The 16,265-nt window shown below is 49.5% G+C and overlaps 1 protein-coding gene across 3 annotated transcripts in view; it reads left to right on the forward strand.

The window, feature by feature from the left end:
• Positions 1-10,940: 10,940 nt before the first annotated feature.
• The window catches only part of MLLT1 (MLLT1 super elongation complex subunit), a 69,240-nt gene continuing 63,915 nt past the window's right edge, over positions 10,941-16,265 (forward strand). For 2 of the 3 annotated variants that reach the window (XM_055546404.1, XM_055546409.1), the window contains exon 1: positions 10,941-11,135. In XM_055546404.1, coding sequence (XP_055402379.1) covers positions 11,124-11,135 — 12 coding nt within the window. In that variant the 5' untranslated portion in view covers positions 10,941-11,123. Of the gene's footprint in view, positions 11,136-14,621; positions 14,769-16,265 lie in introns of those variants that run through there. The other variant, XM_055546405.1, reaches the window with a different exon arrangement.

Below are 16,265 nucleotides of genomic sequence, written 5' to 3' on the forward strand. Positions count from 1 at the left end.
AAGTGGTTTTTTCCCCCTCTACCTCTGAAGTTCAAGGACCTTGGCTGTAAAGCATTCCTTCCTTCCTTAGATTTCTGTGTAGATAAAACAAGATAACATATGTAAAGTTCTTAGAATGGGGTCTGGCAAACATCCACCCATCTACTCATCCTTTATCTGTCTATTCATCCATCCATCCATATATTTATTATTCATCCTTTCATCGTCCATTATTCTTACATCTATTCCTGTATCCAACTGTTAACCATCCTTCATTCATCCATCTACTTGTCCACTTCATGCATCCATATAGCCATCTTTTCACCATCCATTAATCATTATTCTTCCATCCATCTATGTATTCAACTGTTAACCATCCTTCATCCATCCATCCATCCATATTCAGCCGTCTTTTTACTTATCTGTCCAATTCATTCAATCACCCTTCCATTCATCTATTTCCCCACCTGTTCATTCCTTCCTTCCTTCAGTCATTCATTCATCTCTTCAACAACTGTATACTGAATTCCTACTATATGTTTGACACCAGTCCTTATATAAGACAACAAAGACATGCAAAGAACCTGCCCTAATGAGTAGGCACACATTAGATAAATATAAAAGAGGCAACTGCAGTCATGGATGGGTGAAAAAGATAAAGCACAGTGATGTTCTCAAAGATCATGCCCTTTCATATGGGTGATCAGTTGGGAAGTGCACTTTCCAGCTGAGCCCTCAGTGAGGAGGGAGCCAGCCATACCTAGAGCTGGGCAAGACCATTCTGGGCAGGAGGGAATCACAGGTGTCATAGAAAAGCATCCACTTCCTACTCCCCTTGTCTCTATCTATAAATGCGTGGCCATGATTTGTCCGCAGATTCAGTCTCCTGCTGACCACTCCATGCAGCCTCCTCTTGGGGCATGGAGTCAGTGAGTAGGTAGGAAGGAGGACAGTGAATCATCCAGTTTGTAATTCTAACTCACCGTGGGGCCTTGGCAAGCCCCCGTCTCCATCATGGAGGACTCGTGGTGGCAAAGGACAAAATGTTCAGCTCTAGCTGGCTGGAATGACAAAATGATAATCAGCACATATACTTTTGAAGTTAAAGATCAGACTGCAGGTATGGCTGGATCTAGGCTTTACTGTTGGCTCAGAGAGTAAAGAATCTGCCTGCAATGAGGGAGACCCAGATTCGATCCCGGGGTCAGGAAGATTCCCCTGGAGAAGGGAATGGCAACCTACTCCAGTAATCTTGCCTGAAGAATCCCAAGGACAGAGGAGCCTGGCAGGTGACAGTCCATGGGGACGCAAAGAGTGGGACATGACTGAGTGACTAACACGTTCACTTTCAGGCTTCAAATGATGTCACCATGGCTGAGCTTCTCTACCCTGGAGCGCCCCATGGGTGGAAGTGGCTGTGAGCAATGCCAGGTTTATAGCCTTCCAAGATGAGAAGTATACACTGAAGCTCCAAGAACACATGAAAAGATGCTCAACATCATTAGTCTAGTAGGAAAATGCAAATCAAAACCATGAATATCATTTCACATCCTCTAAATTGGCCATAATTTTTTTCTTAAGCCAGGAGGTAAGTGCTGATGAGAACGTGGAGAAATTGGAACCCTTGTGGGTTGCTTGTAGGAATGTAAAATGGTACCACACAGTGGAAAAGAGTTTACCAGCTCCTTAACAAGTTAAACAGAGTCACTATATGATCCAGCAATTCCACTCCTAGGCATATAGACCAAAGAATTGAAAACAGGTATCCAAAGAAATATTTGTACAGAAATGTTCATTGCAGCACCAGTTTTTTCTTTTTTAAAAAAATAATTTTTTTCAAGTATAGTTGATTTACAATGTTTTGTTGATTTCTGCTGTGTAGCAAATAATTCAGTTATATATATTATTCTCTTTTAAACATTTTAACTGGAAGATAATTACTTTACCATGTTGTATTGGTTTCTTCCATACAGCAACTTGAATCAGCCATAAGTATACATACGTCCCCTCCCTCTTGAACCCTCCCACCCCCAACCCTATCTCACCCCTCCAGGTTGTTAGAGTGTGTGATGCAGCAACTTCCCACCAGTGACCTATTTTACACATGGCAATGTGTATGTTTCCACGCTGCTCTCTCAATTTGTCCCATCCTTGCCTTCCCTCCTGTGCCCACAAGTCTGTTCTCTATGCCTGTGTCTCTATTCTGCCCTGCAAATGGGTTCATCAGTACCATCTTGCTAGGTTCCATATATGTGTATTAATATACAGTATGTATCTCTCCTTTTGACTTACTTCACTCTATAACAGGCTCTAGGTTCATTCACCTCACTAGAACTGACTAAAATTCATTCCTTTTTACGGCTGAGTAATATTCTGTTGTATATACGCGCCACAACTTTATCCATTCATCTGTTGATGGACATCTAGGCCGCTCCCATGTTCTAGCTATTGTAAATAGCATTACAGCACTGTTGATGAGAGCCAAAAGGTGGAAATTACCAAAATGTTAATCAATGAATAAACAAAAGTAGTATATCCATACAATGGACTATCATTTGCCTTAAAAAGGAATGAAGCACTGACACAGGACACGATATGGATGAAGCTTGAAAACATTACACTCAGTGAAAAGCCAGACACCAATGGGCATATAGTCTATGATTTCATGTATGTGAAATGTCTAGAACAGGCAAATCCATAAGGGAAAAAATCAACCAGATTAGTGATTGCTAGGAGCTGAGAGGGGGCATCCCAGGTGACACTCGTGGTGAAGAACCTGCCTGCCAATGCAGGAGACATGAGACTCGGATTCAGTCCCTGGGTGGGGACGATCCCCTAGAGGAAGGCATGGCAACCCACTCCAGGATTCTTGCCTGGAGAATGCCATGGACAGAAGGGCCTGACAGGCTACAGTCTATGGGGTCACAAAGAGTCTGACACGACTAAAGTGACTTAGCACACATGCACACCGGGGCTGAGAGGAGGAAATGGGGAGTGAGTGCCCATAGGTATAGGGTTTCCTTTTGGGGTGAAGAATATGTCTTGGAAAACTAGATAGAGATGATGGTTATACAACATTGGTAAGGCTCTAGTTACTTTTGAATTGTACACTTAAGTATAGTTTATGATTAATTTTAGGTTAGGTAAATTTCACCTCAGTTAAAATTTACTAAAGTCTTGGTTGGTGTTAGGTCATGTCCCCGCTCCTCCCAATCAATTCCAGTAGCCAGAAGGATGCAGCTGTTTGATTAGCCAGACTTGGGCACGTGCTTCCTCTGCAGAGGGAGGGAAGCCTCAATCTGACTATGACTCTGATCTGGGGGGAAGAGGGGATGGGTAGGAGTTGAAATCCAGTATTAAGCCCGTGCCTGTCATGAGCTGGCATCCTCCAGAGGGGCTGCTATTTAAAAACACACACACATTCATATTGGCCCCCAGGGGGAGCCCTCGGATCGAGGACTGTTGCCAGGGAGAAATAAAAAGGAGAGGGGCTTCCCTGGTAGTCAAATGGTTGAGTTCGCCTGCCAATGTAGGGGACATGGGTTTGATCCCTGATCTAGGAAGACTCCACATACCATGGAGCAACTAAGTCTGTGCACCACAACTACCAAACCTGTGCTCTTGAACCTGGGAGCTGCAACTACTGAGCCCCTGGGCTGCAACTATCAAAGCCCAGGTACCTACAGCCTGAGCTCTGCAAGAAGAGAAGCCACCACAATGAGAAGCCCACAGGTTGCAATGAAGAGTAGCCCCCACTTACTGCAACTAGAGAAAGCTCGGCAATGAAGACCCAGTGTAGGCAATAAATAAATAAATAAATTTTAAAGGAGAATGATGCTAAGAGAGAAAAAATTGCAAACGTCCAGTGTAGCACCCTTTTCTGGGGACACACCTTGTTGCACATAATTTTGGTCTGCTCCAGAACCAATAATGGGACTTCTCTATAGCTCAGCTGGTAAAGAATCTGCCTGCAATGCAGGAGGCCTGGGTTTGATCCCCGGGTCAGGAAGATCCCCTGGAGAAGGAAGTGGCAACCCACTCCAGTATTCTTGCCTGGAGAATCCCGTGGACAGAGGAGCCTGGCAGGCTAGAGTTCATGGGGTCGCAAAGAGTTGGACACGACTAAGTGACTAACGCACACACACAAAACCATTCATGGCCCCATTGCCTATAGGATAAGAGCCAAGTGCCTCAGTGTGACATTTAAGGTCTGCTCTGATTTGAAGGCAATGGCACCCCACTCCAGTATTCCTGCCTGGAAAATCCCATGGACCGAGGAGCCTGGTAGGCCGCAGTCCATGGGGTCGCTAAGAGTCGGACATGACTGAGCGACTTCAATTTCCCTTTTCACTTTCATGCATTGGAGAAGGAAATGGCAACCCACTCCAGTGTTCTTGCCTGGAGAATCCCAGGGACGGGGGAGCCTGGTGGGCTGCCGTCTATAGGGTCGCACAGAGTCGGACATGACTGAAGTGACTTAGCTTTTTTAGCTTTAGCTCTGATTTGAAATGAATCTAGGGTAGGTCTCTGGCATCCCCATTGGACTCTGCTCCAGCTTGGTCTTGTTCAGTATTGCTGTGAGTGGCTGTGCGTACATTTGTGGCTGGCAGGAAACTGGGAGGTACAGGAAGCATTCTGTAGTAGTTGGTCTCTGGGCAGGGGGCCAGAAAGAGGCTTCCAAAAAAAGTCTGGGAGGGCTGAACCGCCTGAAAGGTGAAAGAAAGGTAGTGTAATTAATACCAAGCAGTCCCTTTGGGTGCAAGTAAACTGGAACACTAGAGGGCGATAGAGACCTAGTACAGCAGTTCAGTTACAGACTGAGCCAAACTCACCACTTTCAAAACGTTACATTCTACTTCTGGGACTCCTGCTTCCATCTCACACTTTGTAACAAGTCTGAATGACATATATCAGTCATGCATGCTGCCAAATGCTCAAATTGCTATCTGCTTTTTGTTTCTTTAGATCTACTCCCTTTGCTCACACTGATGTATTTGCACAGGAAACATTGTGTCACTTCCAAAAGTCACTTGTCACAGATACAAAATAACCATAAAACTAGATACAGTAACAACAAAAAGTTATTAACTGCAGCTCAGTGATTCTTAACCCAGTCTGCACATAGAATCTCCAGCTGATTTTTTAAAAAAATTTTTAATTGAAATACAGGTGATTTATAATATTGTGTTCGGAGAAGGCAATGGCACCCCACTCCAGTACTCTCGCCTGGAAAAACCATGGACGGAGGAACCTGGTGGGCTGCAGCCCATGGGGTCGCTAAGAGTCCGACACGACTGAGCGACTTCACTTTCACTTTTCACTTTCATGCATTGGAGAAGGCAATGGCACCCCACTCCAGTACTCTTGCCTGGAAAAACCATGGACGGAGGAACCTGGTGGGCTGCAGTCCATGGGGTCGCTAAGAGCGACTGAGCGACTTCACTTTCACTTTTCACTTTCATGCATTGGAGAAGGAAATGGCAACCCACTCCAGTGTTCTTGCCTGGAGAATCCCAGGGATGGGGGAGCCTGGTGGGCTGCCATCTATGGGGTCGCACAGAGTCGGACACAACTGAAGTGACGCAGCAGCAGCAGCATAATGTTGTGTTAATTTCTGCTATATAAAAATGATTCAGTTAAACATACACACACACACACACACATATATATACACACACATTCTTTTAAAATTTGTTTTCCATTATGGCTTATTGCAATATATTGAATCTCTACTATACAATAGGAGCTTGTTGTTTACCCAGCTGATTTTAAAGACATGTTGGAAGAGGGCAGAGATGCAGGTAAAAAATTGGTGGTTACCAGAAGGAAGGTGAGGAGGGCCAAAATAGGTGAAGGGAATTAAGAGGTACAAGCTACTAGATGTAAAAAAAAGTTACAAGGATGTAATATATAGCACAGAGAATATAGCCAATATTTTATCATAATCTTATATGGAGTATAATCTATAAAAATATTGAATTACTATGTTATACATCTGAAACTAATATTGTAAGTCAACTATCTGACTGCTGTGCTAAGTCACTTCAGTCGTGTCTTTTTCCAACCCTTTGGACTATAGCCATAACCTTTATGCTCGTCTATGAAGGAGTCCTTTTTTAAGTTTTTTTTTTAAGCACTTATTTTTATTTATTTGGCTACACGAGGTCTTACTTGCAGCACATGGGATTTTCGATCTTCGTTGTAGCATGTGGGATCTTTAGTTGTGGCATGCAAACTCTTTTGTTGCAGCATGTAGGATCTAGTTTCCTGACCTGGGGTTGAACCTGGGCCCCCTGCATTGGGAGCGTGGAGCCTTAGCCACTGGACCACCAGGGAAGTCTCATGAAGGAGCCTTTGAATGTGGATGGGCTTAGAGTATGGTGGAAGTGCCTCCATGTGACTTCTGAGGCTAGTTCATCCAAGGCAATGCAGCTGTCTGTTATTTGGCAGGGGGGCGGATACCCACTCTTGGAACCCAGCCACCACCATGCTGTGAGGAATCCTAAGCCACCATGTGCAGGAGCCCACATGGAGAAGAACCAACAGCTGGCACCAACTTCCTGGCGTGATAAGTGAGTTGTGTTGGAGAGGTTCTTCATTCAGCCTCAGTGAGTTCACGTCATGAGGGGCAGAGATAAGCCGTTTCTGCCAAGCCTTGCCCAAATTGCAGATGCTTGTAACATCTGGATAACGTGTGTCAATCACGCATGCATGCGTAGTTGCTCAGTCGTATCTGAATCTCTGTGACCCTATGGACTGTAGCCTGCCAGGCTCCTCTGTCCATGGGATTTTTCAGGCAAGAATACCGAAATGGGTTGCCATTTTCCTCCCCCAGGGGATCTTCCCGACCAAGGGATTGAACCTGAGTCTCCTGTGTCTCTTGCATTGCAAGTGGATTCTTGACTCACTGAGCCAATGGGTTATCAATCATGCATTCTGCTCAAATTATTATTTGCTTTAAGTTTTTCTTTAAATCTACTCCCTTCACTCACACTGATGTAAATAGGGAACAATGTGTCACTTCCAGAAGTCCTTTGTCAAACAGATAAAAAACAATCACAAAAATTAGATACAATAACAACAAAAGTGTTATTAACTGCAACTCAGTAATTCTTAACCCAGTCTGCACAAGAGAATCCCCAGCTGAATTTCCAAAAAGAGGGATGGGTGACCTGGTCCTTTCTTACTTCAAATGAATGAGACCCAAATCTCTGAAGGTGACTGGGTCCCAACAATAAATGTTTAGTGTTATTCCAAGTCACTCAGTTTAGGGTGGTTTTTTATATGGCAGATGACAACCAGAGTAACTTTGTGCACAATGCCAACTTCTAAATTTGTTGTTGCTAATTTGCTAAGTTGTGTCTGACTTTTTGTGTCCACTTGAACTGTAGCACACCAGGCTTCTTCCTATGTCCTCCACTATCTCCTGGAGTTTGCTCAAATTCATGTCCATTGAGTTGGTGATGCTGTCTAACCATCTCATCCTCTGCTGTCCTCTTCTCCTTTTGCCTTCAATCTTTCTCAGCATCAGAGTCTTTTCCAATGCTTCAGCTCTTCGCACCAGGTGGCCAAAGTATTGGAGGTTCAGCTTCAGCAACTTCTAACAATATCTAAACATTCTACCTTCCTCTGAAAGAAATAAGGGTTCACCTTCAATGCCATTCAAGTCAGCCTCAGTCCTACTCTCTCCCTACCAGGAAGTCTTCTTTGATTTCCTTACTCAAGAAACGTGTAGAGATGCTCTCGTGGGGGAGGCTGCTGATAGCGCCCGCCTACTAAGCAGGCACTAAGACACAGGTGGCAGATATGTAGTTCTGGACTCTCCATGGGTCCCTGGCTCTGGAATATACTGAACATGGGACATTGGACATTGGACAATGTAATAACCTCATCTGAGCTTCAGTTTCCTCACCTGTAAAATGGGGGCAACGACACCTACCTCTTGATATTGTGATGATTAAATGAGTTTAAAATTCATCCTCTGGAGCTTGTATACAGCAGGTGTTGGCCAGGATATGGCCATACTAATGAGAAAACAGAGCAGTGCTCTGCTTACCTCCTCGAGGAAGGAAAACAGTTGTTCTGTTTTAGGCAATGGATGCTTTTTTTTTTTTTTTTTACTACATTTGACTGTGCTGTGCAACTTGTGGGATCTAATTCCTGTACCAGGGATTGAACCCAGGCCCTTGGTAGTGAGAGCATGAAATTCTAACCACTGGACCACCAGGGAATTCAACATATTTAACATTTTAAAATTACTTTACTATTCTAACTTTGAATGAATGAATGAATGAATTTTTACCTGCTCTGGGTCATTGATGCTTCGAGTGGGCTTTCTCTAGTTGTGGTGAGTGGGGGCCACTGTCTAATTGCAGTGCGTGGGGTTCTTGTTGCTCTGGTTTCTCTTGTTGCTGAGCACGGGCTTTAGGGCACAGGCTTAAGTACTTGAGGCACAAGGGCTTAGTTGCTCCTCAGCATATGGGATCTTAGTTCTCCCAACCAATGATCAAACTTGTGTCCCCTACATTGGCAGGTGACTGTTAACCACTAGACCACTAGGAAGGTCCCAACATGTCTACTTTTCATTATAGAAGCTTCCCATATACAGAAAAGTATAGAGCTCAGTTTGATGAAATCCCGTATGCCCATCATTTAGATTGAACAGTTCTTACATTTGCCATATTTTCATCATCTAGTTTTTAAATTAATGTGTTTTAAAGGCAATTAGCCTGCTGGCATTTTAGCCCTGTGCAGCTTTAAAAAGTAAAGAATTTTTCCACACAACTGTAATTCCATGATCACACCTAACCAATTACAAGTTGAAATATAATCCAATTCAAGTTCAAATTTCCCCAGTGACACAGCTGGTTTGTTCAAAGCTAAGATCCAATGAAGGACCTTACATTACATTTGGTTGTGACACCATCTCTTTGAACTCTGAATGGTTCTCATGTCTTTTCTCCCAGGCTCTTGAGAGTTTCATCTTCTGAATTTGTTCGATTGCTTCTTCTTCTTCCTTTGTTTTCTATTTTTTTCACTGCACCATGTGTGACATCTGGGGACCTTAGTCCACCCAACCAGGGATTGAACTCACACCCCCCCTGCAGTGAAAGCCCAGAGTCTTAACCACTGGACCACCAGGGAAATCCCTTGCCTGATTTCTTCTCATGTGTCACCTCCTATGATCCCCTACCCTCAGTGTTTCCTTTGTAAACTGGAACTAAAGGTATGATTCAAATTAAACATTTGGGGCAAGAATAACTTCTTTTTTGGTGCTGTGTATTGCTCACTGCACCCTAGCAGGAGTTCATCATCTGTTTATCCCACTGCTCTGCTTCTAAAAGTGGTCACTGAACTAAGTTGGCAACAATATGATGCTTCCATGGGAACATCATTTTCCCCCCTCTTTGCATCTAGCAGGCAATCTGTGAAGAGATCATGGTGGAGATGAAGTTATACTCTCCAGTTTCCCATGGACTTTTCAGTTAATCATTGTAGTATCCATGGTCAACTCTCGTCTGCAATGATTAGCTCATTAGGGGTTTCAAAACATTGTTTTTTTTCCCCCCCTGTCATCCTTTTATTAATAACATTATTATTGGTTGGCATCACTGTTTAGCATTATTGTTGCTTATTTTCTCAGTATGACCTCCAACCTCCCCCCCCCCCCCAAAAAAAAACCCCCAGGTGGCCCTGCTCTAGATTTAAAAGTATAGTGTTACTATGTACTATGTATGACACTGGCTCTCTTCACAGTTCTTTTCTGGGCTTCCTTTCATTCCAAAGTAACTGATTTTCCGACGTTGCTCTTCATCGCAAAGCACCGGCCACACAAACTAATAAATACTTTTGTGAGCATGCTCAGTCGCCTCCGACTTTTTGCGACCCTGTGGACTGAAGCCTGCCAGGCTCCTCTGTCAACGGGATTCCTCAGCCAAGAATTTCCTCCCCCAGGGGATCTTCCCGACCCAGAGATGGAACACATCTCCTTGTATTACCAGGTGGATTTTTAAATTTTTACCACTGAGCCTGACACTTAAATGAGAAATGGCGGGGGGGGGTGGGGTGGGGGGAAGAGGTATCCAAACAAACCAAAATCTCCTGATTTTTAATCTTATAGAAGGAATTTAAAATAATTGCACAAGGGACCCCAAATCGCAGGTAGAAGTCCTAATGTCCAAAAGAAAAGTGGCTTACAAGATCATGAAAAAGACGGGGTGATACGTTTACGTCCGATCTAAACACAGTTTACAAGTCACAGTGAAGGTATATACTTATATATTCATGGGTAAATTAAGAATCGGTTTTTGGAGGGATTGGCATGATAATTTTCGGGAATAAAATGAGAATGTCTTGGTTATGTCAATGTAGCCGGTATCAGATTTGTATCATTCAGACTAGCATGAACTATCATCAAAAGGTACTGTGATAGTCCCCATTTTATTGATGCAAACTGACCCTCAGGGGAGGAAGGGAGTGAATCATGAGAGAGATCCAGGATTGTAAAATTAATCTGTAGTGCCAGAGCCCAGGGCTCATTCCATCACACAGTAGCAACACGTGGCCAGGAAACAAATGTCCCTGGGGATGCCTCTCCAGCGTTCCAACCGCCAGCTCAGCTCGGGCCCAGGGAGGCTCGGGCCCCAGGGATGCTCGGGCCACCGGGCAGCGCCCCCCTGCGCACTAGTGCGCAGGCGCGGCGCGCTTGTCCCGCCCCCGCCCCCCTCCACGTGCGGCGCACACCTCGCGCTCCCTTCTGCTGGGCTCGCCTCGCGCCTCCCTCCCTCCCTCCTCCCGCCCCTCCGGTCCGGGCTTCCCATTGGCTGCGGGCTTCGTCCCTCCGACCGCAGCCCGGCAGGCCCCCACCAGGCCGGAAGTCCCACCCCACGAGTGGCTGTCCGTATCGTCGATTGGCCCAGACGTCTGTCAGTCCGGGCGGCTGGCCCGAGTCGGCGGCGGGGGCCCGCGGTCGGTGCGCGACCCGGGCTGGCGGTGGTTTCCGGTTCCGCGGGGCTGGCGGGCGGGCGGGCGGCCGTGAGCGGCGGCGGCGGCGCCTGACAGACAATGAGGGCGGCGGGGCGGCGCTGAGCGGCGGCGGCGGCGGCGAGCAACGCGGGGCCCGGGGGCGGGGCGGGGCGCCAGCCATGGACAATCAGGTGAGGAACGGCCGCGCCGCCCCAGCGCAGCCCGCGCCGCCCGCCGGGCCCCCTCCCTCTCTCCCTCCTTCCCTCCCTTACCCGCCCGCCCGGCCCGGCCCTCCTCGGTCCCGGCCTCTCCGTTCCCGCTCGGCGCCCGCCCGCCCCGCTTTGTGCGCGCCCACCGCTCCCCCGGGCCTTTATGTGGGGCGGGGGCGCCCCTCCCCCATCCGCGACCCCCACCTGGTTACAACGCCTCAGACTCCCCTGTGAATCTCGGTCCCTCGCTGCCCAGAGCCCCCTGGGATGGCCTTCGCAACCCCGGCCCGGCCCAGATCCCCGTGGGACACCTCTTGTGACCCCACTACAACCCAGACCCCTTGGGACCCTCCTCGGGACCCCAGCCTGGCCCGGATTACCTTGGGACACCCCTTGCAACCCCAGTCCGACCCAGAGCCCCCCGGGACATCCCTCCGGACGCTGGCTCAATCATGAGCCCCCACAGGCATCCCCGGGGTCCCTTTAGAGTCCTTTGATCTGGCCTGTACCCCCTTTCCTCTCTGAATCCAGGGCAGTTGGTGTCTCCTGCCCACTCTGGCCCCTTGGCCCTGCTTCCTCTCAAACTCTGTTCTCCACATTAAACCTTTGCTGGGGGTTGAGTCCCTCCAGAACTCCTGGTCTGCAGCCTCCTCCTTTGAACCCAGGCCCACCCTAACCTCTCTCCCCTCTGATCCTGCCCCTGCCTCAGCCCCAGCTGAGCCCCAGCCCTCTTCTCAAACGTCGGCGAGGTCCCAGGCCTTTTCCCACCAGGACCCCGGCCTGCCTTGAACATCCTTCGTTTGGGACCTGGGCCAGCTTCCTCAGCCCCCTCTGCTCTGATCACTCTCCTTTGGGTTCCAGGGACCCAAAGGGCTGTCTCTTCACCTTCAGACCCTCTTTGACCAGATCCAGGGACCATTTCTGCTCTGATCTGGAGCCCCCACTCCCTTCACACACCAGATGCCTCACTCCCCTCACTTTGGGCCCTCTTTGCCCCTGTGACCCTGACGCTGCCCCACATTGCCCCCCAGCCCCTCAATCCAGAGCTAGATCTGGTTCCTGGAACCACAGCTATCCTCCCTGCAGAGACCCCCATGTCTCTTTCCTGATATTCATGGTTGCTCACTTCCTTCTAACATCCCCTAGTCTGGTGCTGTGACTTTGACCTGCTGTCCTCTGCCCAGCTCCTGTATACCCCCATGTTCCCTGCCATCCCCAGCATCTTGGAGCCTCTACCCAGAGACTTGCTGCAAACCCAGGGTGTTCTCCAGCGCCCCCGCCCCCTAGACTCCCCACGGACCCTCTCCCTTTAGTCTGGAAACCCAGAGCCAGTTTTGGTAAATTCAAGCCTAGGACCATTGCAGCTTCCTACATAGGATCAGCTCTCTCTTCACCCTCGTCTGCTGCCCCTGGCTTCCCGGGGCCCGAGGCCAGGAAAGACGGTGTGGGGCTGTGGGGGTGGCAGCTGAATTCCCCGCTTTTAGTGAGGGCAGGTTGGGGCGTCCCTGGCTGCTGGCGCCACTCAGGCGGCTCTGGCTGGTGAGGCGCTGTGTGGCAGTTGGGTTTCAGGGGTGGGGGTGCAGGAGGCATACCCCCATGCCCATCCTGGCTGCCCGGTGGCCCAGGATCACTGAATCCTATGCTCGGGGCACCCTCTCACTACAATTTCACTTCATCCTTGGTGTTGTACCTTTCTCTCAAGAGGTGAGGCATAGTTTATGATAGCTGAATGGGGATTTCTGCAGGGTGGGGTGAGTTCATTTCCCTTGAAGGGATCGAGCTTGAGGCCTCCTATCTGTATTGAGTTAGGAAACAAAATAGACCTTCAGTGTCCACTCTTAAGGCAGCTGGACCCTGGGAAAGTCTTACTGGACACCGCGCAGGTGCAGAGCAGGACTTCTGCCCCTAACCCCACTGGGCCCCTAGGGAGACATTTCAGGTCCATGGACATTCATTCACCTTGTGATGTGGGGGGGCCCTGGCAGGCTGTGGTTGTCTCTGTGAGTGAGACAGGGCAGCGTTCTGGGCTGGCGATGCAGGGAGACAACAGTCCTGCTCGGGGGGCAGGTGAGCCCCCCTGGACCAAAGAGTGCCATCCCACCATTGTCTGGTGTGACAGTTGCTGGCAGTTGTGATTCAAACTTGAACCAGAATGAAAAAGTTGGTTCCTCTGTTGCACTAGCCGTGTCTTAGGTGTTCAGGAACCACCACTCCTGAGGTGCCAGCCACCTCACTGGGCAGCGTGAAGAGGTGACCTTTCCTCCATGGCAGGAGTTTCCACTGGACAGCGCTGCTCCGGATCTTTGCGCCTGCAAGTGCAAGTGAAACCGGCCCCCAGAGGAAGGCCCGTGCCACCCCAGTCCAGTTCTTCGTCTGGGCTGTGTTCTCATGCAAATGTGGGAGGGAGAGGCCCCAGCTCTGAGCCCTGTCCCTTCCTCACGGCCCCAGGGGAGGCAGGAGAGACCGGTGTCCCTTATCGATCTTGAGTGGGTGAGCCAGCTGTAAGCAGTCCAGGAGGACTTCTGCTTCGGGATCTGGTTGTGGGGTTGGGGTGGGGACCCTTTGAATCCAGCATAGTCGGCCTTCTCTGCCTCCCCTGGGATGCCCCTGTGAAGGCCTCAGTGTGACGGGGAACAATGGGTCTTCCCCCCAGGCCTGCTTGCTTTGGGAGATTTTGGTTCTCTTGGCCTTCCTGGTGTGTTCTCTAGAACTTTCTGGCCCAGCTGAGAAAAGAGGGAGTTCTGCATTTGGCTCTGGGCTCCCAGGGAAAAGTCATTCTGGTTCCCTTTGCCCTGACCATACACCCACCTGTCTGATCCCTCCAGCCTCTAGTCTGTAGTTACTCATCTATTTTCTTTGGGATTTGATGGTGGGATTTTCTTTTTGGGCTCTGCAGCTGGTGGGATCTCAGTTTCCCATGCCTGTGTGGTCAGTGGTTAAGTCGTGTCCGACTCTTACCATCCCATGGACTGCAACCCGTCAGGCTCCTCTGTCCTTGGGGTTGTCCAGGCAAGAATACTGGAGTGGGTAGCCATTTTCTCCTCTAGGGGATCTTCTCAACACAGGGATTAAACCCATATCTTGCATCCTCTGCATTGGCAGGCAGATTCTTGACCACCTCGTCGCCTGGGAAATCCATCTTAGTTCCCTGACCAGAGATCAGACTTGTGCCTCCTGCAGTGGGAGCGCAGAGTCTTAACCACTGGCCACCAGGGAAATCTCAGGATTTGTATTTTTTAAGAGGGAATGTGGTGATGTATTTTGTGGGGCAGGTCTTTACTTACTTAGGGGTTATGGCTGGCAGGCATATGATCTACAAAGATGGTGGGGAAGGAATGGGCCTGGCTACAGACTGAGCAGATGCTGAAAAGGTGGGAAAGTTTGCTGGGGGGCTGGGGGCTGCCTAGGGAGCTAGAAGTGGTGTCAGTGTCTGGGGGTCCTGTTCCCCAAAGGCCCAGGGGTTCCTCCCTTTGCACAAGTGTCGGGCCTGGCTGCTGAAGTAGGTGGCCGACTCGTTGAACCACAGGTTGAACTGACGCTCGATAACGCTTCGTCTGCTAAGCCCGGACTTGGGAACAGCTTTCTGTGACCGTGCTCTGCTGCTCTGGAAGGGAGGTGTGTTTCTCACGGTGGAGGAAGGCCCATGTTACAGAGGAGGAGTCGAGGCTAGGGGCATGCTTGGATCTCTCGCTCTTTCCCCAGACCTTTTCCAGAGAACCTCGGGCCAACCCGGCTCTGAAGCTGTCATCTGGCAGGTCAGTCTGCCAGGCTTTAAAGCTGTGTTGTAACGTGCTTGAGAGCGAGGGCCAGAGCCTAACAACTCCCCTTCGTGTCCCCCACAGTTTGTAATGTGAAGTTTTGCACTTAGCTTTACCAACTGTCAGTTTAATGAAAGGGGCTAGGAACCACTCCCTTTGTCACCAGGTCCACTGGCTCAGGGAGAGATGCCTTCATCCAGTTGTTCATGTTCAGAATCTCCCGAGGCTGCTCCCTGGAGAACTTTGGGGTCAACCAGCATATCGTCTACATGTTGGTGGGCGTTCAATACAGATTTAAAGTATTAATATGTCTGGTACCAGGCCTCCCTGTTGGGCTGCTGGAGGTCGGGCTGCTGGAGGTCAGGCTGCCCAGCCCCCTGACAGCCCTGAGGATCATGGGTGTATTTGCTTATCCCCATGGTCTGCATAGGTGGCCCTAGTGGTAAAGAATCTGCCTCCAATACAGGCGATGTAAGAGAAACGGGTTTAATCCCTGGTCAGCCGGGAAGATCCCCCTAGAGAAGGGTATGGCAGCCAACTCCAGTATTCTTGCCTGGGGAAACCTTTGGATAGAGGAGCCTGGTGGGCTACGGTCCATAGGATCGCAAAGAGTTGGACACGACTGAAGGGACTTAGCACGCACAATAGTGGTCTGCTTGCTTATCCTTAGTGTCCAGAGACACATTCATTGAGTCCTTGTCACTTTGTCATTAACCTTGTGCCCCAGGACTGAGGCTGGTCAGAACCAGAAGAGGGTGCAGGGGCGGCCGCCAACCCTCTGTGGGCCAGTGGTCAGAGGCCCAGGCCCTCCTGTGGCTGTTGTGAGAGGTCCCCACCTCTGGGCAGGTGGTCCCTGCTTGAGAGGATTGACACAGAGGGAGGGACAGCTGGAGCCAGCTCTGATTCAGTGGCTGCTCTGGGAGCCCCTGCAGGGCCCCCAGGGAGAAAGTTCTGTGAAGAGTGTTTCCTTTGCGTTTGTGTGGCTGTGGTTCCATGGGGCCAGTCCCCTGCTTCCTCGCATCCCCCTTTGTGGCTGTGTGTGGACCACATGGCCAGTGACCCTGCTGGGTCCAGTCAGACTTGGCAAAATCATCCCAGGCCAATGAGGGGTCCTTCGGTGATTCCTTCTCCTGGGAGGGGAGGGGATTGTGCATCTGAGGGAATTCACAGCAGCCGCCAGACTTCAGGCATAACTAGGCCACTTGGTAAAGTGCGAATTCCCAGAGGGAAGGGTGTCTGCTGAAGAGAATTCCCACCAGCAGAGCTGGGGAAATCTTACAGACACTCGGTGTAGAAGACCTGCCTTTTGGGCCTGGGCGGCTGGCTGGGTTCTGGGTTTGAGGGCTTCGGGAAG

Source organism: Bubalus kerabau, chromosome 1 (genome assembly GCF_029407905.1).
Source record: "Bubalus kerabau isolate K-KA32 ecotype Philippines breed swamp buffalo chromosome 1, PCC_UOA_SB_1v2, whole genome shotgun sequence".
Lineage (NCBI taxonomy): Eukaryota > Metazoa > Chordata > Mammalia > Artiodactyla > Bovidae > Bubalus > Bubalus kerabau.